The 22233-nt window shown below is 45.6% G+C and overlaps 1 protein-coding gene across 1 annotated transcript in view; it reads right to left on the reverse strand.

The window, feature by feature from the left end:
- Positions 1-1025: 1025 nt before the first annotated feature.
- Positions 1026-22233, reverse strand: part of GLDN (gliomedin) — a 208055-nt gene continuing 186847 nt past the window's right edge. Inside the window, exon 10 of the mRNA XM_069624809.1 lies at positions 1026-2119. Coding sequence (XP_069480910.1) covers positions 1654-2119 — 466 coding nt within the window. The 3' untranslated portion in view covers positions 1026-1653. The remainder of the gene's footprint in view (positions 2120-22233) is intronic.

Consider the following 22233-nt stretch of genomic DNA (forward strand, 5'->3'; position numbering starts at 1 on the left):
GGATCTGGTGTACGATTCTGTAATGGTAATGACTGACCGATTTTGGTCCGCTATATACAAAGCGGACACCCTGGTATATGTGGGAGCAGCATAGTATATATGGAATGAAATAGAAGAAAGTTACCTAAGAAAATTGGTGACTCATGCAATGCACTTTAGAACTTTTGTTAATTTGAATATCAATGTTTAGTAATCATATAGGGATTTTAGTGATGTATACTAAGTATTTTAATTCTAATAAGGAAGATGGTGTACAGTGTTTCTTTTAAATATCTTTTCTTAACCTCTATTGTTGTAATGATTGAATGCTGCTAATTGTTGATTTGATTTAATAAGCATAGGACTAATGGAGTGTGGTGCTCACTTTGTATTTGAATTGTAAGTAAATGTTTTGCTTATATTGGTTTTATTGTGTATGTTTATGTGAAAGTGTATAAGGTTTTAATTAACTAATTGCATTATACACTGATTTTTAAAAAAAATCTGAAATGCAGAATCTGTGGGGGTATGAAATCCATTAAAATGTCAAATTGCCTAGCTTCAGTTATTTATTTTCTGATGGATTAGTCCTTCCTTCACTGATTCCTCTTAACACACCCCCTACCTCCCATACATAATGCTTATAACTGCCCTCAAGTGTGGTGGAAAACGTGTCAGAACTGAGTTCATGAAGCAAGGCCAGCTCCATATGTACCACCCAAGACCCATCAAGAGTCACGGGCGCCACTGATATAGAACCGCAAGGCATCCCTGAACGCCCGCCCATCCCCGAGTGGCAGAAAAAACTTTGAAGCCTGACATGTGGCTGGGTATCTGTGGATGCAGGGACTAAGCCATCAGATAGAACATTACGGAAGGTAAGTCATTCTTCTAATTGCATTTATATCATTGTACCCCATTTGTTGTAGAATGCTACGTTGCAGGTCTACCAGGTGCCCTAAAACTTTATAATTGTTCAGTGTTGTTGTCCTTTTGTAAAATAGTTGTAGCAGAAGCCCTGCTGCCCGAATTTATATTAAAATGCGTTTGTTAGTGGTTCTTTTAATGGAAATTAATTTGGGTTTTTCATTTCACTGTGCTGCATACAGTTTACAAGTACACATGTGGTGGTAAAACAAAATAATACAACTCTGGAAACGGTACCTTTATGCATGTTGCACACAAAAGATTCATGAAATATGATTTTCGAGAAAGCCATATTTGTTAAATGCTTCTTTTCATGTTATACATAAATACATATAACAGTATAAATTAAATAATAAGAAAATGTGTGTAATCTTTTGCCATTGTGCGTCTGATATTTTTTCATGTTTTTGGAGACACGTTAACACAATCATTGTGATGGTATTCTGCTCTTTACACTGTACAAAATGATTACAAAGTACACAATAAGGTTAGAGAAGATGTCACAGGTTGCACACTTTGTCACATCTCTTGAAATAGATACGTGAGCTACAGAGCAATCGTGCGCTAGGAATGGATAATCGAGTTTCCTTTTAGTTTTGACTCATTTTAAAGTCACTTCGCACCTTTCATTGTTCATTAAATTGAGCCGTCAAGCTACTTTATATGATCAAATACGTTATAAAGGCGACGTAATAGGCATGCTATCGAAGTAGGTGGCCATTTCTACAGCAAAAGATGTTGGCTCCTTTATTCTTCGGAAGCAAACTGTACAGGGTATTGCATTAAGTAGCCATCTTCCCACGCATAGAGGTGCTGATCTCTTGGGTTGTATGATAACATACCCAGGACTGATGTTAAGGACCTAAACTCAAAACTTGCGACTACCTGCTTCTCCTTTAGCAAATCAAAAGCAAACGTCACCCGCATATCCTTGGTATCTGTCACATAGAGAATGCCACAAGCTATGAATGCGTTGCCAGCTTTCTCTTTGGGATAGGTGGTGTTGATATGACGAACGACTGAAAAGGTTTTCTCATCGAGGTGGGCGACGATGATGTTCTCATCCTCACTGGAGGCATAGATGATCCACAGCCCCTTTTCATCAGCCGCTACGTTGAAGTAGGACTTTGAATTTAGGAAGAGGTAGTTGCGACCATGATACAAGGCATTTTCAATCTTCAATGTTCGGAAGGCTTCAGTGTCGAAGTCGAATCTAAAAAGGAAAAAACAAACTGTTTAAAACATGCAGCCAATTTTGTAAATGTGAATTACAATTCTCCGTGGTGGTTTGTTTGGATATTTAAGTGGAATGCTCGAATAGTTCTCGATTGGAAAATATGTCCCGTTTTGCTAATTGATGCCACCTTTCGGCGGGGGGGGGGGTCACCCATTTATTGCCTGTTACTTGAAGTATGATTCAATACATTCTTTACAATATGAGGTTGTCCACAGTAGCTCACAATTGCAATATTGTACTGAGCGGTAGCTTTTTATGGGTTTTGCATCACGAGAAAATTACGGCATGTTTACCAGGGATCCCCAGTCTAGAAGTGTTTGTTTGCACGGTCAAATCTACATCTTTGTAATGATGCCAATTCTTTTGGGACTAACTTTGAGATCTCTTAGATATCCTGTGACGATAGTCCCCTGTGGCAGAGCGTTCTCTGGGTGGCATTTGACCATTGCATGAAGATCCTTTTCAAATCTCCCATTGCGCTTCAGTCTTTACACAACCGACATTCTGAAAAGGATCTCCCTTGCTCCCTGTACCCCTCACAGCCCAACTTCCCGCTCCTCACACCACCAGAAGCCCCGTCAGTCCCTCTCCCGTAACCCTGCCTCCCAGCTGTTCCGTTCTTCCCCGTCCCGATCTCTGTCCGTTTGCCACTCCTCTCTACCACTCCTGCTGGGATACTGTTCACTTCCTGATATTGTTCCATGGATGTTTTTTCACTCCTTACCTGTGTAAAGAGCTTTGGGCAATACAGAGGGCACTGTACTCTGAATTCTTTTGCAACACCTAGTAAAAATGTTGGCTCTACACTTTCAGCAAATTATCTGTATTTAAAGAGGATTGTTAGTGGTTTCATGTGAGCTGACTTCAGGGAGAATCGGTGAGCAGAAGAGTCGTTGTCATCCACATAGTGGAAACCTGGATACTTTTGCTGTGCGTTCGGTTTGTAGTCAGCTGTCTTCCTAATTGAATTAAGCTAGATTGCAAGAATTGTACTGTTGAGGGGGAAGTTTTTGTGAAGGAAAGATGGGCATTTTAATTTTTTTAAGAAGTAGCTTGAACTCATAGATTTTAACTATAGGCATGTGCTAGAAGTATAGAAGAATTTTAAAAGAAGTTGGGCTGACCGTCCCTTGCCGAATTGCATAGGCGGCAGGGAAATATTGGAAACACTACATTTCCCAGGTGCACAGTGCTCGCGCTCTGTTGCTGATGCGAGGCACATGCGACGCAGGCTATAACTGGGCCGCGTCAGCGCAAAGCTCTGATGCGAAGCTTGTTATAGGCCTGTTAGTGGCCTGAGTGTGGCGTGTGGCAGGAAGTTCTGCTGTACAGAGTATTAACTCTGATCAGTATCTGCACTTAACAAGGTGAGATGAAAATGAGCATCATAGATGGGGATGGGAAGTGGGCACACAGGGAATAGGATAGTGCTTACTAATAATTAATTAAAAGCATTGAATATGAAGGGAGGTTCTCTTTCCCTGTGATCATTGAATAAAATTAGGAGTATGGGCATAGAAAGAAGCCATTGGGGAGAACGCTATTGAACAAAGATGATAATAGGGCAAAAGTGTTCAGAGCAGCATTGCTTAATGTTAGGTCAGCAGTGAGGCATGCCACAGAGATACATGACATTATTTATTCTCTTGACCTGGATTGCTTCTTCTTGACCGAAACATGGTTTAACGAAGTATCACAGGCCATGTACCATCTTTTGGTTCCTCAAGGATATTCGATACAAACCATCAATAGGTCAGGAAAGAAAGGAGGTGGTATAGCAGTCATCATCCGGACACCACTCAAGATTTTGAATTTGCAAACTTTGGAGTGGGATGACAATATCCAGATAGGACATGCATGTATTCAGTGCACCCCAAACAGAACTGTAAAAATTATATTTGGGTATCGACCTCCAGGTCCTGCACTGGAATTTTTGGATAATTTAGAAACGTTTCTAATAGATACAGGCAGTAAGTATAAAGAGCTGCTCTGCATGGGTGATTTTAATATCTGGCCGGAAGATATGAGTAATCCAGATGGTAGGGAACTTATGGGGATCTTGGAAGCCCATGAAATGAAGTTGCTAGTATCTTCTCCCTCACATTGCCGAGGTCACTGTTTGGGTGTACTGATACATAGAGGGGAGATGGTACATTACACAGACACAATTCCATTGTCATGGACTGATCATTTTGTTAGAACTTTCGAATTTGTACCACCAGAAAAATTCTTGGGAAAGCAGGCAGAGCACATATCGGGTCAATTTCATAGGTCAAAAGATCTACTTGATATTCCAGGGGAGGATTTGAAGCAAGCTTTGGCTCAAATCAATAATGACCTGACATGTGAAGAAATTTTCAATAAAGGCACAGATATCATGGGTAGGATTTGTAATGAATATGCTCCTCTCCAGCAAATTAGAGCCAGGAAGATTACTAACCCATGGTTCTCATAGGATCTGGCTGAGAAAAGGAGACTTTTAAGCACCTCCGAAAAAATATGGAGAAAAAAGCATACAGAGAGTAATCTAGAAATAGTAAAGAATATCTCTTGTGAATATAGAAAGGCCATTTTTGAGGCCAAATCTAAATTCATAATGGGAAAAATTGACAAAGATATTAACAGACCACGAGATTTATATGCAGTGGTCTCTCAATTAGCAAATCCGAGATGTGCATCTACAGCCTCAGAGATTTCTCAAGCACAGGCTGAGGATTTTAACAATTATTTCTCAGATAAAATAGACTTAATACGAGCCAAAATTGCTGAAATTACCCCAGTATATCGCCAGGACCATCTAGAGACAATAGAAAGTAATGGACCAGAAAAATTGGGGATCCAGAAACCAGATTTGGCCAGGAAGACAGAGGCCGAGAGACTGGAGGCTCCCAGCCACGATATGGAGGCAGGTTTTAACTCGTTTACATTCATGGAACTTTCAGAGGGTAGGGTTTGTTCCCTTCTCTCTGAGTTGGAGGCTACCAATGATATGCTGTATGTTATTCCATCTGCAGTAGCTAAACGAGTAGCTCTAGATATTGCCCCATTTATGACAAAGTTTGTAAATAAATCTTTAAGATCAGGTATAGTACCCCAAATCTTGAAGAAATTTGTAATAACTCCACTATTAAAGAAATCTAATTTAGATCCTAAAAATATTCAAAACTATAGGCCAGTGGCAGGAGTGCCATGGCCGGCAAAGATTCTAAAAAAAATTGTTACGTCCCAGCGGCAAGAATATGTGGGCCGTGAAAATCTCCTGGACCCGTTACAATCTGGTTTTCGACCAGGGTTCGGGACAGAGACCGCGTTGATGACAGTATGGGATGACCTACTGAAAACGGCAGATCAAGGGGACATGTCCTTGCTGGTCATGTTGGACCTGTCGGCTGCATTTGATAAAGTAGACCACGGGATCCTGTTGAAACGATTGAGGGATGTAGGAAAAATCTCAAGCCCTTCCATGGTTTGAGTCTTTTTTGTTCAAAAGAGAACAAACGGTCCGGCTCCGTGACTTCTTGTCAGATTCCATCTTACAAAAATGCGGGGTTCCTCAGGGATCTTCACTCTCACCTTTGCTTTTTAACTTATATGTTAAACTGCTTATGGACATACTGAGGAAACATAACATTAATTTTCACTCGTGCACGGATGATACTCAGGTGTTGCTAAAGGTGCAGAGAGTTGAAGACACATTTGCAATAGTGGAACAGTGCCTACAGGAGGTCCAGCATTGGATGTGTGCTAACCAATTGCTGCTGAACGCTAGCAAAATGGAAGTATCATTATTTGCCTCAAGACATCACCTGAAACAGAACAAACAGATATTGCCACCGTGTTTCCTAGGAGCGCAGCTCAACTTTGCAAAGAAAATAAAATATGTGGGTTGCGTGTGGGAAGACAATATGGGTTGTGCAGCGCAGATTAGTACTAAGGTACAGTCAGCATTCTACACACTAAGACTACTGAGACACATTTTACCATTTATTGCAAATGAAGATCGAGCAGTGGTTGTAGGGACACTTGTAAATGCGCGCTTGGATTATGGAAATGCACTGCTGTCAGGAATACCAGCATTCCATCTGCGCAGATTGCAGGTGGCCCAAAATGCTGCGGTCAGGTTAGTATCTAGGATATCAAAAAAGGCACCAATTACCAATTTGAGGAAATCTCTACATTGGCTAGCTGTGAAAGAGCGAATTGAGTTCAAAACGCTCTGTCTGGTTTTTAATTGTATAAATAAATTGGCACGAGACTATTTATCTGACAAAATTAAGAGCTACATTCGTAGTCGGCAGCTACGCTCAAGGGAAAAAAATGTACTCCAAGTTCCGCTGTCAAAATATGTGAGTGAAGGAGACCGCAGATTGGGGGTCTACGAACCCAGACTATGGAATAAGCTACCGGGACATATCAGAGAGACCAATACTCTTATGACATTTCGTAAGGCTCTAAAAACCCATTTGTTCTGTTGATACTTCCCATGGGAGATACTGACAGAGGCAATCTACTTACTATTCTGGAGAAAGACAGCTCAATATCTACAGTTCCACCTGCGGCCAAATACGATTTAGTTTGTCTGGTGCGCGATACAAATGACTCAAATCAAATCACAGTAGTAGAACAAACCACCAGCTGAAAGCTCAATGGGTCACATGTAAGCTACATGTCACTTTGGATACTCACAAGAGGAAACTGTGTAGCCTCTTCTCATAATATCTCTTGTGGCTAAGTATCCAGCGTTATTCTGTGGATTTGCAGTCAGACGACTAAGGGTGGTTGTATAGGGATCCCCTAGCGAGCCTCACTTAGCCCCTAACATTTGACAGGGGACAGCCACATGCACATCAAAATGCAACTAGTTATTTAAGAGGTGCACAGTTGCATGTGAACAATCAGTGCCCCTGATGCATTCTACCAGCGTCCCGCGAAGCCAGGTTTCATGACAATACCATTTTAGCAGATAGCATGTGGCAAACACTCACCGCACATAGGGATGCAGACGTGGCACTGCTTTAGGAGCCAAACATTCCTCGCATTAGTGGAAATATGCTCCATCCCTTTTTAAGATGGCAAACTGGCATGAAAGCTACAATCTTCATGCCAATGACAACGTATTCAAAAATTCAACACACCTGATTCAGGTACTGTAATGACAAGGAGCCACTCTGAGTCACTGCAAATCAGGGCCCAACAGCTGCAGACCCTTGGTCCAAGCCCTGCCATATAGCAGGGGACATCAGTGTACTTAAACCCAGCACAGTGTGTTGTGTGGGTGTCTAGAGAAAGCGGTGGTTAGCCGGAATTTGAAGAGAGTAAGTGATTCAGAAAGGAGACGGTGGAAGGTGCTGGGAGAGAGGGGTGAATGGAGGTGGAAGGGAAAAGTGGTGGTCGGAAAAACATCAGGGTGGTGGTTGGGTAGGAGATCGAGAGGAGTTGGTAGCGAAACATCAGGAGGGGGTTGAAGAGAGACCTAAAGAGGAGGTTGGCGAGTGACATCAAGAGGAAGGGCATGCAGGAAGGTACCTAGCAAGAGCAGGAAGGAACATAGTGGCATGTATAGTCTAAGGTAGGGTCTAGTAGTGACACCACAATTGGAAGGAGTCAAGCTCATAGTGTGAGGAGGAATAAGTACATGGCATCAAGGGAGGGGGCAACATCAGAGCATGAGTAGAGAGCTGCTACAGAGGTGAAAATACCCTCTAAAGCATCACTGTGGAGCCTGGGGCACAAAACCCCAGTTGGCTCTGTCGGTCCATGGCAGAGAAACTCCAGCTGTAGAATGGCTTTCTGGAGTAGTAGACCCAACAATGACCACTGGACCTGCAGGGAAGCATTTGAGTGCCTCATATCCCAATATAACAAGGTGACCAGTGAGAGGATGTTTGAAAGTAGCACCACACAATCCGTGAGTGAGGGGAGTTTACCCCAAAATCTTATTTAAATTGGTGGAACTGTTGACGGCAGACTGCCCCAGCCTTTTTGCATTTGAGTTTCACCTGAGGAGGAGGGTCTTTGTTAATAGAATCCCTTTTTACCTGCTAACGTGACTGAAAACCTTTGGGGACCCACTCGGTTATATATGACACTCCCTTTAAGGGATGCACTTCTATCATAGAGTGGTATACTAGCACCTCTTACCCTATCACTACTGAAAGATACTGTAACAGAACACTCTGCTTGGGCCTGAGTAGGAGTGTAGGGGTAACTTGTGAGGCTGGGCCTTCCACCCGCTACGTGATGTGTGGCTTGGGGAAGATATGGTGAGGATCTGCTGGTTACCCTATCCACAGTACTGGGGCCTTGACAAAAAAAGCCACATTTGTTGTACTCCTGCTACTGGACCTTCAAACCAACCCATAGAGGAGGCAAAGACAATCACTGCGCCCTGCATCTGTGTGTGCCCGCAGGAGTTTGGTATTGATAACAGGAGGAGAGTAAGGATTACCAACTTGAGTTCTTAATGTCATTTCATTCCTGCGGCCACCAAAGCCTGTGAGCAGAATGCATCACAGAGCAGTTGCTGGCAGCAACCACAGCACGCCCACGTACTCCAGACTTGTGCTTCACTGCACATGTGATGATTGACAGTTCCAGGTTGGCAGATCAGCCTATTAAGGGCTCAGACGTGCTGCTTGTAGACAGCAGTCCAGCATAGGGGGAGGATCAAGTCTCGCCCCTTCGCTTCTACATTTCATGAAAGAGCTCAAGCAATGGCTCCTCCCAAACACTAACGTCCATACACCCTCCACTCCCCCCTAACCTTAGAATGAGCAATCAGCTGCCCCCTGTTTCCTCCCCAGGTTGTTTGTAGATCCCTTACTGCAAAATTACCCGCATTCGCTCTCTCCCATTGTTGCCACCCCCCCTCCTTCCACTTTTATCTCTGCTTTCTTCACTGTGAACTTCCTCTAATATCTGTAAAGCATCCATATGCTTCCCGAAGCTATGTCTGGGCTCAGCGCATAGCCTAATAATAATGATAAAAGACGGCAGAAGCAGTAGTGACTCTGGGTGTTTGGAGTAGTGGATTGGCTAGACGTGGAGAGGTGGTGGAGTGGAGAGAGCTGAGATTTCATAAATTGCTGGGGATATAGAGGCAGCTGGAGGTGCAGAAAAAGGTGGTGTGGGTGGAGCGGAAGTGGCAGAATGGGCTGTATGCGAAAGCTGAAGGAGGTGGGGTGCAGAGGGAGCGGAGGCTGCAGGAGGGGAAGAGCATCGAGGAGGTGGGGAGTTGAGAGGTTGGAGGAGAACAGCAGAGAGGAGGGGAAAGCGCAGATGTTGGAGCAAAAGAAGGGCACACAGTATAGTGGTTGAAGAATGAGCTTATCCAGGAGGAAGTACAGAACATGCCTGGGTGCGGGGGGGGGGGAGACCTCAAGGAAAGAGAATTAAGTTGGAAAAAGAGAAGAGATAAGTATATGCTGTCTGTCTACCCATTGTTCCGGAGAAGTTGGAGGATGAACCAACATGTTGCAGGAGAGAAAGGTGATTTGTAAACACATAGCCCAAGTGTTAAAGTTGAAAGCTACAGACAAGCCACTGAGTGAGCATCAATTGTGCAATGTGGAAAGTGAGATGAGGATGGATAATAGGATCAGGCACCTGCAATATGGAAGCTCTGCAGTCTCTGGCCAACCTCATGCTCTACCTCACCTCTTGGAGATGCTATGAACTTTAATGTGGCAGAGCTTGAACCTTCAGCAGGAGTGTTTGTTTTACCCACCGGAAATCAGGATGCTGTCTAATTAAGCCGAGTTGCACCCAATATACTGTAACACCAGGGAGAGACCCAAAGAAGCTTTTTGGGTAAAACCTATCTGAATCAAGAAGGTTTTTTAAAAATGTTTTTCCTTTCTTACCCCTACATTGGGGATAGTCCATTTCTTTTATGGGCCCCAACTAAAAAAGAACTTTAGAATTAGATCCATTAGTTATGTTCTCTGTGGAGTGTGCTTGTCTTTTGGGAAAATGAGTTGGGGAAAGTAAACTATTACTCAGGAAAGTCTCCAGCAAAGGAGATCTATTTCAATTCTTATAGCCTCAAGTTACGATTAATTGCCATTTCTGGTATTCTCGCCTACCTGATCTCAGAATCCTAGAACCCCAGAGATCAACTGAAAAGTAAACCAAAATGCAAAGCGATATTATGCCCAAGAAGAATATTATGATGTGTAGAAAAATAGTTCAATCCAATTTCGTCTTCACTAAAATAAAGCTATTGGGGTTAGTTAGTAGCCTGGTTGTTAGTAGAAATGCACACTCCTATTGAGTCTCCTTCGTGATTTAGGTTGTCTTCCATTCAGTGATTGTTTCAGCATTATAAGGCTGTCTCATCTCTCTGTCATTATGCTAAGTCTGCTACTTTTGTGTTTCTATCTTTGTATTTGTCCACCCCCTATATCCCAGTTTGTCATTGCTGCAACCTAGCCCTTTCGGATCGATTTACTTGGGACCTACGCCCGTACCCTACACCCTTTCTGGTTGTCTAAGGTTGGTTGTAGTGCCTTTGTGTTAGGCATGTTTGCTATTGTTCTGTCCTCATGCGGTTGGCGCTCGTGTTCTGTTCCACCTAGCATCGTCTCTCTTGTTTTTGTAGGAGTTTCCCTTAGTTGGTCCTAGGTGATTCCTGTGCCATCATATATTCTGTCTGTCCATTCTTTTGTGTTTCCTGTTTGATTGTTTCAGTTGTTTCCGTCTGGTTCCGAGGTGTTGAAGAGCCTGGTTTTTAGATGTTTTCAAAATTTCAGGTGGTCTTTGGTGGCTCTTATTTCTTTCGGGAGGTTGTTCCAGGTTTTTGCAGCTAGGTGGGAGAAAGAGGAGCCCCCTCATTTTTTCCTCGCATATGGTTTTGGTTCCAGGCGGATTTCATTGCTTGATCTGAGGCGTCTAGTTGGTTTGTAGATTATTTTCTTTTGTAGGAACTCTGCACATTATTTTGAACGTGAGACGATGTATGATTGGAAGCCAATGTAGCATTTTTAGTGCTGGAGTGATGTGGTCCCTTCTGGATAGTTTGAGGAGGAGTCTAGCTGCTGCATTTTGGATGCACTGTAATTTCTTCAGGAGGTGTTCCGACATCCCGAGGGAGAGGCTCAATTACGTAGTCGATTCTTGACTGATGAGGGTGACGATAGTCAGTGTTTCGCGGGTGAAGGAGAGGAAAGATAGGATTCTTCTTGTTGGGTGAAGGAGGAAGAGGCATTTCTTAATTATCACGTTTCCTTGTGGTTCTAAGGTTAGAGCGTTGTCCATTAGGACTCCCAGGTTTGGTACTACCTTAGATGGTGTGGACGCGGTTCCCAGTTCAGTCGGCCATGGAATTTAGGTGGTGGTCTCTTGGTTTTTGGATCTAATCATGATTTCTGTCTTTCCTGGGTTGATTTTTAAGTTGTTGGTGTTCATCCAGTCATAGATTTCTTTTAGACATTCTACTAGGGTTGAGTGATAGACTTGTGTATCTTCGATTTTGTAGATGATTTGAGTGTCGTCTGCGTAGTTGTAGCATGTAATGCTGTATTTTTTTAAATCCTGATTAACAGAGTTTGGTAGATGTTAAGTATAGTGGTGATAGAGAGGATCCTATCCTCGTTAACTCGTGGAGTAGATTTGAAGGGTTTTATTCATACAGTTTCTGTTCTGTTTGCTAGGAATTATTTAATCCAGAGTAGTGCCATGTCCTTTATCTTCTAATATTTTGATTAGGGTGCCATGGCTTACTGTGTCGAAAAGATGCCGAGAGGTCGAGCAGAATCAGGGCCGAGGTTATGATATGATATGATATGGCATTTCTAACGCGCCTATACACAAGTGTTTCAAGGCGCGACGAGGCAGGGAGGGGGGAACAAGGGGAAGACAGACAACGATCCTACTAGGCCAGGTGTCATTCAGACCGCGCAAGTGCAGGGGTAAGGGGAAGGGAAAAAGTGCAAGGGGAAGGGGGGGGAGTGCAGTACAAATAAGTAGAATAGAAATAAAATAATAAATAAATAGGGCCAGCTGGTGGCAAGTGCAAGGTAAGTGCAGACAAGTGCTGGGGGGGGAAGCTGTAGGGATACAGAGACAGTCCCGAAGTGCAGGGGTTGCCAGGGAGGCAGTGCAAGTGAAGAGTGACTGGGCCCAGGACCGAGGTCGGTGAGAGGGGCCCAGTTGCAGAATCAGTGCAGTTTAGGTGAAGAATTTAGCAGGGGAGAGGGAGAGAGAAAGCAGAAGTGAAGAGGAAGGTTTTGAGGTGCTTCCGGAACCGGAGATGGTTCTCCTCAAGTTTCAGGGAGGCAGGAAGGCTGTTCCAGAGGGAGGCCCCTGCCGCAGAGAGAGATCTACCCCCAGCTTGTTGCTTCGAGAAGCGGCTGACCCTGAGGGAGTTGGAGACGGATGAGCGTAGGGCTCGGGAAGGAAGATATTTAGGAAGAGAGAGTTGAAGGTATTTAGGCCCCAGGCCCCAGAAGGCCTTGTGGACAATGCAGAGGGTTTTGAACTTAATCCTTGCAACCACTGGGAGCCAGTGTAGAGATTTCAGTCCTGGAGAGATACGGTCCCTGGGCTTGAGGCCAAGGACAAGTCTCGCAGTATTTTTCTGGATGAGTTGCAGAGGGCGGAGAGTGGAGGCAGGCAGATTAAGATAGAGGCTGTTACAGTAGTCCAGCTTTGAGAGAACCAGGGCTCGGGAGACAGTGAGCTTCTGGGGGAAGGAGAGGAAGGGAAGAATACCTCTGAGGAGGTGCAGCTGGTAATGTGACTTCTTAGAGACGTCAGATATATGAGGAGAGAAGGAGAGTGTGGAGTCGAAGATGACCCCGAGGTTTTTTGCCTTGCAGGTAGGAGCAGGAAGAGGGCCAAGAGAGGCCGGCCAGAGAGCTGCAGGGAAGGAGCGAGTGGGTGTGCCGATTAGTAGGATCTCAGTCTTACTAGCATTAAGGCAGAGGTCATTGGCAGCACACCATTCCTGGATAGCAGACAGACAGTCAGAGATGAGGGAGGGAGAGGAGGAGGCCGATGGTAGCCTGAAAATGAGCTGGGTATCGTCCGCATAGCACTGAAACTTGGGGCAGAAGGCGGCGATGCGGTGGGCAAGGAGTGCCAGATACTGGTTGAACAGCCAGGGAGAGAGATTAGATCCCTGGGGAACGCCACAGGTGGAGAAAAAGATGTCAGAGAGGAAGGACCCAAGTTGGACCTGGGAGGGTCGATTGGAAAGGAAGGAGGTCAGCCACGCCAGAGCCTGACCAGTGATACCCAGGTTATCACGGAGACGGTAAAGCAGGATGGCATGGTTGACAGTGTCAAAGGCAGAAGAGAGATCGAGCAGAATGAGAACACACGGAGTGTTGGAGTCGAGGTTCAAAAGCAGGTCCTCACGGATGTTCAGGAGAGCAGTTTCCGTGCTTCTGGCCGCTCTGAAGCCAGATTGATGGTCATGGAGACTATCAACAGCTTCAGCATGGAGGTTAAGCTGGGAGATGGCCAGTTTCTCCAGGAGCTTGCCCAGGAAGGGAGTGATGGAGATTGGGCGATAGTTAGCCGGACAGGAGGGGTCGGCAGAGGGTTTCTTAAGGAGAGGGTGCACAAGGGAGTGCTTGAGGGGGGATGGGAAGACTCCAGAGGCGAAGGAGTGGTTGCAAAAGTCAGCCAGGGCAGGAGCCAGGGAGTCGATGTGGTCCTTGATAGTTTTGGAGGAACAGGGGTGAATCTGTTTAGATGAGACTTTCATAGATCAGACTTGTCTGGAAACCTCGTCAGCAGAAAAAAGGGGAAAGGCAGAGAAGGAGGGAGGAGGGGTGGCTGCAGAAGGGCCAGAGGAAGAGCAGGGAAGAGAGGGGGGGAGGTGATAGGAGGAGAGTGAGGACAGGATGTCCTGAGTTTTAGAGATGAAGTGGGAGGCCAGTGCAGTGCAGAGGGCCTGGGAGGGGACAGGAGAGGTAGAGACTGCAGCAGGGTTGGCAAGCTCCTTGCAGATTTTAAAGAGTTCAGCCGAGTTGTTAGATGCCGCAGAGATGCGGGCTTGGATAAGGGCTCTCTTCTTGGTGAGAACAGAGACACGGTATTGCCTTTGGAGCAGGCGGCAGGCCAGTTTGTCAGAGGATGAACATGAAGCACGCCATTTCCTCTCTGCCACCCTGCACTTGCGTTTTAGGGTGACGAGATCCGAATCAAACCAGGAGTTACATTTGGCTTTGGGCTTCAGGCGGATTTTCATGACAGGGGCAAGGATATCAAGAGTATCAGATATAGCAGAGTGGAGCAAGGAGAGGGCTGTGTCAGGGTGGGAGTCAGCCGAAGGGGGGGGGGGCGAGAAGGTGGCAGCGAAAGCCGCAACTGACACGCGCTTCATGGGTCGGATGACCGAGAAGGTGGGTGGCAATGATGAGGGTGGCTTTGCCTGTGGGGTAGGGAGGGTGAGGTGGGAGGATAGGAGAAAGTGATCACTCCAGGAGAGAGGAGTGGAGAGAGGGACAGAGAGGGGAAGGTCAGAAGAGATCAGAGCATCAAGAGTGTGCCCTGCAGAATGAGTAGGCCCAGACGGGAGAATAGAGAGTGAGAGAGAGTCGCAGAGGTCACGAAAAAGTCCAGTGGGGGGACAGGAGGCATCTAGGTGGATGTTGAAGTCCCCAAGAAAGAGGAGTTGAGTGGTAGAGGACAGGAGTGAGGAGGAGAGGTCAGCCCACTCAGAGAGGAAGGAGGAAATTTGACCAGATGGCCGATAAATAGTAGCCACGGTAAGGGAATGGCTAGGAGAGAGAGAGAGTCGGCAGACAAGACATTCAAAAGAGGAGTAGGTCTGCGTAGGAGTGGCAGGAATCCACTCAGGGAAGATAAGGGCAACAACCCCCCCTGCACGGTTGGGCCTGGGCACAGAGAGGATCTTGTAACCTTCAGGTAGGAGTGTGTCAAAGCTCGTGACAGAGCTGGCTGTGAACCATGTCTCAGTGAGACCGAGGACGTCAAGGTCCAGTTCCTCAAGAAGGCGACAGATATCAGAGGAATGTTTGACAGCAGAGCGGGAGTTGAGAGTGGCAAAGTGGAGAAGGTTGCCATCCTTGAAGGACTTCCGAGGAGGGGTACAGATCAGAGGTACGCCCTGCGGAGGTGTAGAAGAAGGAGGTGAAGAGGGAGTGCGAGAGGGGGCAGGGAGGGAGGGTAGAGGCAAGGTAGCCGAAGACAGGGGGGGGACAGCAGGGGAGGAAAGGAAGTTGATGAGGCGAGAGAAGCGTCTATCAAAGAGGTGAAGGTTGGCCTGAGGGCCTTGGACCAACACAGTCCCATTAGCGTAGACATTAATGATGGCCTTAGAGGAGCGGAAGGGGGCCAAGAGGACATCCCAACGGGTGCCACCATTAATGGGAGAAGAGGAAAAAGGAGAGAGCACAGAGACCATATGAAGAGTCCATAGGTCAGGGGAAGGCACGAAAAAGAGGATGTCAGTGAGAGTTTCCTTAAAGCAGGCACTAGTGTAGGTGTCAGCGATAGGGAGGCCTGGGTTGGAGACCAGGATGTCCTTTTTAAACTTTTTCCTACCAGATTTAGTGAGGAGAGCAGGATAGTCAATAGAGAAGCAGTTAGAGAAGATAGGCGAGATAGAGAGCACCATGGAGTGGGAGGGGGGGGGAGACAGATGATGCGAGAGCCAACAGACAGGAAGGAACGGCAAGACAGGTTACCACATTTCAGAACAACAGCAGTATTGTGTTTTAGGAACACAGTGGAGAGGCCACCTAAGTTTGAGAATCCTGCGAGGAGAGAAAAACCCTAGTTACCACAACTGTGGAACACAGTGAGGTGAAGACACCGTGCGAATGCAGTGGCCAGGCGTGGCTGGGGGTGGGCAGGAAGAAGGTGGAGAAGGCGAAATTTACTTGCGCCTTGCGTCCCCTGCGGACACCTGCAGACACACAGGGAGCCGCAACTGCAGGAGTCGCCCTTGGCCTTGGGGCCCTTAGCCGCAGGGGGCTGCCGGGCAGAGGGCTGCCCAGGAGCGAGGTGGTAATAGAAGAGGGAGTAGAGGAAGGGGAGGGGGGAGTGGGCGGGCAGGGAGGCGGGAGGGAGAGGAGGACCAGGAAGTGGGAGGGGAGGGGAGAGCAGGCACAACAACGCACTCGGAGCGCAAATGCACAATTATTTCTTTTTTTTTTTTTTTTAAAAAAAAAAAGTCTGCATTTGTTTTTAGGTTGTCCCAGTTGGATAGTAGTAGTAGTGCCGATTCTGTTCCTCTTGCGGGTCTGAAGCCGACTTGTGCTTGGTCTAGCAACTGGTGTTTTCCTATGTGTTCTTGGTTTAGTTTGTATACGTAGGGTACTAGGAGTTTTGCCGTGTAGGGAATGTTTGAAATCGGTCTGTAGGCGTAGAGGTCTTCCACATCGCCACTTGTGTTTTTTAGAAGTGGTTTAATATATGCTGATTTGAAAGATCGTGGTACATTCCCTGTTGAGAGCGACAGATTCAAGAGATTTCTGTAATATTCTGATGGCGTTCCTTGTGCAATGATTGATTTGTAGATGTCAGGGGGACAGGGATCCAGGGGTGATCCTGCTTTCTTGCTGTGTTTTACCAGTTGGACGAATGTCTCTACTGATATTTCTGGGAGGTTTTGGAGTTTGTGCTGTGGCTCTTCGTCGGGTCCGGTTGGTTGAGTGTTAGTGCAGATGCTTTACTTCTGGCAGCTTTCCTGCTCCACAAACTGTCAGACACCTTCAAGCCTGTTAGAAAACATGATGCCAACTTCGCATCACACATTGTACGGCCTCCTATGCTACGAGCCAGGTAACACCTGGTAAACTGCCCTGAAAATCCAGTTGGGACTTATTTTCCAGAGACACCATCATCGCAATCTAGCATCTCCCCGCATCAAGACGCCCAGACCTAACGCTCCACTTGTGCTACACTCCAGATAACCCTCAAGGCTATTGAGCTGTCCTCATTTGGACCACCCCTGCACTACCTGAGTGCCATTGGTCGTCCCCACTTGTTAAGCATCATGGTGCTGAAATCCTGTCAACACCAGCTTGCTGCCTTCAGACAGTGGCTTGAGCCTCAAAGAAGTTCCAAGAAGACTTACTCGGCACTGTGGAGCCTTCTAACAAAGACTAGCATAGTGGCATTGTTGGCTATCAGCGCTTTACCAGGCATTGTAGGCTCCTTGACTTTTCACTTGGGGTCTAAAAACGATTAGGTCACCTTTTCTTTGCTCTCTTACCCAAGGCAGTTTTAAAGAAGCCATTTTGTACTTTTTCCTTTTTACATAATTTTTCCTAATTTCCCCCCTTGCAGCAATTCCAAGCATCAGTTCATTCATAAGCATCAGTTCATTCATAGTCCTCTGGTATTCATACACAGCGCTGGAACATTCCCTCTCCTTGCTTAATATTAACCTCTGTCATGAGAGCAATGCAATCTCAGGGCAATTAAATTGGCTTAAATAAAGTGGTTCGGGAGAGTGTCTCGTGCTCAAAGTCCAACTTTTGGTCAGTTAGTATAAAGTTCATCCAAAAAGTCTCAAAGATTCAACTTTGTGATGGGTTGTGTTTAATTCTCTCGTAAAAAACAGCCGACACGTGTTTCTACCCCTGGTCATTGTCAAGGCTGTGCACGTACAGATTGAACATGTGATATATATTCCCAAGGTGATCACATCGAACATAGAAATCAGATCAAATATCAACATAGTCAGAGAGTGGCAGGAGCATTTAGCAATAAAACATTAATCGACCATACCGTGTTGTGGTCACACGTCAGGCCAGGGTTGGGGAGATATAACAAGGGGGGTTGTCCTACCCTCTATGGATCTTGGGGGTGCTCGGGTTGGATTCCGTGCACACTGGTTTTAGACCCTAATGGGTGCCCGTGCAGTTTGGGCAACTGTTGAAGGAGGCAGCATCGTTGCTGCTGTCAAACAGATATCTCTAATGTACTATTGATGTACAAAATTCCAATTCTTTTATACACAATTGCAGCTTTTTATTAATTAGCTGGTACTTATTTTCTTTGTGCGAAGGATTTTAGTACATTTTTTGCGTATAACAGTTTATAATGTACGTTGTGGAACACAGAAGCATAGTTCGACATTCACTATGACATCAATGTGGAAACAAATGATCAAAATCAAAGGTATGGCAGCTGAAACATTCATTTATATAATTTGATTAACAGTTTGTTTGTGAAGATGTTTCATGCCACTGAGTGTGCAGAACACAGGGTAAAAGTTCAGATGTAGGAGACGTTGGAGATCAGTCTCCTATGCCCGGCTATAGTCTGACCTCATATTTGGTCGGTTGGGGAGATGGCATCAATTGTAGATGAGAGTTACAAAGAAGAGAAAGGAATAAACAAATGGTAACACCTAATTAGTATAGTACTCAGAATTGCTGTATAATGTTATTCTTTTTTTGTATAATAAAACAAATATATATATGTATAGAAATATATCCATAGTCATATTCTTGATACTATGTAAAACACCCGGTGCAAAAGAAAATCTCCTATAGACCCCTTCAGTGATTCTGATTGAGGGGTGTCTGGCATGTACGGAAACATTGGAATATTCTGATATAAGATAGTGATTTGTTACTGTACTTATCTGAAAAACCAAAGTTTACTTGCACACAAGCACAAACTATCAAACATAAGCTCAGTCCATCTTTTTTGAGGCCTCAAGATGCCGATACTGAGGGCAATTTGTTAAAAGAGACTGCTGGTTTCTACAAGTGTGGCAATTGTAACTTTTGCAAATACGCTCATGCTAATTGCCAATCCTTCAAGGACAAGAGGAACAGAATTCATCCAGACGTATTGTCCAATTATCGACCTACATCACTGCTCCCCTTCCTCATCTAATTGTTTCTCCCTTACTATCTACATTTCGTGAATCTTCTGCTTATTTTGACTCCTTTCAATTGGGTTTTAGGCCGGGCAGGGGCACTGAATTGGTCCTCAACTCAGTGGTGGACGACCTGGCTCGTCTGGTGGATCAGGGGGGTGTCGGCACGGTTGTTTTATTAGACCTGTCAGCTGCGTTCGACACAGTTGATCATTCCACCCTGATCTCCGGGCTGTCTGGTAAGGTCCTCGACTGGTTCGTATCCTTTCTCGCTGATCACTCTCAATCTGTTTCTCTTCCACCTTTTCGCTCGAGCCCAGTTCTACTGTCCTGTGGCGTTTCACAGGGATCTGCGCTCTCCCCTGTCCTGTTTAATCTTTATATTAGGCACCTTTTGTCTCTCATTCTGCGCCATGGCTTCCATTATTATTCCAATGCTGACGACACACAAATACTGGTCCGGTTTGACTTAAATCAAGCTGAGATGGCCACTCGGTTTTGGTGTTGTCTACAGGAGGTTGGGGAATGGATGACATCCAATTGGCTGAAACTTAACGGCAGTAAGACTGAGATGCTGGTGGTTGGTACCATCACCCCTCTCCTTTACTGGACAAATTAATGTTGACCCACTGCACTTGGCCCTCTTCCGATACCTGTGTCGTCTGTGAAAAATGTGGGGGTGACTATCTCCTCCTATCTTACCATGGATGGTCAGGTGGCAGCAGTATGCAAAAGCAGCCATTTTAAACTTTGCATACTTAGAAAAGTTCTTCCTTTTGTGTCTGAAAAATGCCAGGCTCTGGTGGTAGCTGCGCTTGTCATGAGTGGCTGCAACTCATTGTATTAAGCTCAGCCAGGCTATCTGATTAACCGCGTCCAACTGCTGCAGAATACTGCCGCTAGAACTGTCTTACGGCCCTCCTTTGGCACCCATATGACCCCTTTACTGCGGCAGCTCCATTGGCTCCCGGTTGAAAAGCAGATCTTGTTCAAATCTCTGTGTATGGTTCATCGGGCACTCAACGAAGTGGGACCTGAACACATTCAGGCTAAATTCACGCACTACACTCCCACTCGTTGTCTCCGCTCACAATCAGCATTTCTCATTGTGGTACCCCACTTTAGACTAATGCGCATTGGCGGTCGTGCCTTCTCAGTGGCCGATGCTAAGGCTTGGAATGCTCTGCCTTTGCTACTGCGCAAGACCACTGATCATCTCGTCTTTCGTCGCCTACTGAAGACATTTGTATTCTAAGTTCTGGCTGTTAGGTTCTTGTTCACTCTTTAGTGCCTTGGTGCCTTTGGGTTTTTCTGCGCTCTACAAATAAAAATAACAAAACATAACATGTCAGGCAGGCCCTGGAGTTGTCAAGCTTAATTCCTTTCTGGGTTGTCAGTGACCCCCTTGTGTGCTCCTCCTCTACCAAGCTCTGAGTCTTTCTAGAAAGTTGTATCGCAACCAGCTTCCACTTGCCACCTAGCCCTTATTTTGCACACTGCTTTATCACTTCCCTCTTCCGCCTCTCTGGTCATTCGCACCTCTCTCCCCTTCTCATTTTACTACAGTGCTCTGATCTGCTACTCCCCCACTCATCTTTCTTGCCCTCTGGCATATTCCTGTCTTAAAACAATCTTAATTCTCTTTCATCCTACTTCATTGTGATTTTCCAATGTTTCTCCTTCTCTTCCTTTCTAAGTGCTCTTCTCTACAATTTGAGCTCCTCCACTCTTCATTATTGCTCGTTCTCACTTCCTCTATGTTTGCTCCACACTGTCGCTTCAATGTTCTTCCCTCCACCCTTCTGCTCCTCTGCACTTACTACCATCGTTCCCCCTCTGGTCGTCTTCTCTCCTCCTCTGTACTACTCACCACCTAATCCACTCATTTACTCTCAGCTTCATTTCTTTCTCGCTGCTCCACCATGCATTGTCCTTCACGCTTCCAACTCCCGACTCCTCCCTCTCTCTGTCTTCCTCTCCTTTTTATAGTTTGGCAGAGCAGGGCTCTTAATTGCTTGGTCAACTTCACTTGTGTGAATGTGCCAATAAGCACTGTTGGGCACTTGCCATTGGACTTCAAACTTCTCGGTTGAGGTTTGGAAGATGGATCCATGCAGGACCTGCCATCTGAGATCATTTCATGTGGTCCATCATTGTGGATTTGCACGCATTGTATTTTAAAGCGATGTACAAGAATCAGAGTACATGGTACAAAAAATGTTAAGCAGATAAAAACGCAAAAATTGAGAAGTCAGAAGGAAATGAATAAATAAATGGAGAAAGGGATGACATAAAATCAGTCTTTAGCCTGGTACAGAAGATCTGTATTGATGGAGAAGACAAAATGTCAGGAGGGGGAGAGTTCCATAGTTTTGGTGCAAGAAGGTAAAAAGAGTGGAAAACAAGAAGGTGCACAGAGAGGTTTTGGAGAGGCAAGTGTTGAGATTGGACCGAGTGGGAGGGGGGAATAGGGTAATATCTGAGAGCACAGATAGGTGGGTCTTGACCATAGTAGCATTTAAAGACAATAGTGGAAATGGAGATGACCCTCAAAGGGAAGAGATGGATAGAAGCGATGAAGTAATGGGGGATCAGGGAAATAGAGAGGAAAGGCCCTGAATAGAAGAAGTAAAGACTGAGCGGAGTGGGTTGATATAAGAGGAGGGAAGACCCACTAGGAGGGCAGAGCAGTAGCTGGGAGAAACTAGAGTTAGAGATGAGAAGTTCACTGGTGTGAAAGGACAGAAATGCATGCGATATTGATAATAAAGATGATGGCGACAGATGCAAGCGGTCACAGAAGTATGTTTCAAAAAAGATAGCTGAACGTGACCCCAAGGTTGTGAGCACGAGGAGCAAAAGGAGGAAAGGTAGGAGGAAAAGCAGACCAGAGGGAGATGGGGATGTGGAGGAAGGTGAGAAGAAGAGAATTGCTGTCACTCTGCAGGTTCATGGGCTCGTCTTAACTGGCAGTGCGTAGGCTCAGGTTTTCTTGCCTTGCATGGGCACCCATGAACACAGACAGATGAGCAGGGGGCACAAGTGTACATTTGACAGTGAGAATTGAATGTGCGACTTAAGAGTTATTCTAAGAGGTATTCCACGAAATCAAAACATTAGACAGAGGTTATGTCGCCACATTTGCTGATAGTTACCTTGTTAATGAAGGTTAATGTCCATTAAGAGCCGTTTTATAATTATAAAGGTGTTGATGGTGTTAGCAGTCGTCCCTCCACATGAGGGGCACACACATAGTCCCACACATATGCACACACACACA

This window comes from Ambystoma mexicanum, chromosome 11 (assembly GCF_040938575.1).
Source record: "Ambystoma mexicanum isolate Mex_15411 chromosome 11, UKY_AmexF1_1, whole genome shotgun sequence".
NCBI classification, from domain to species: domain Eukaryota; kingdom Metazoa; phylum Chordata; class Amphibia; order Caudata; family Ambystomatidae; genus Ambystoma; species Ambystoma mexicanum.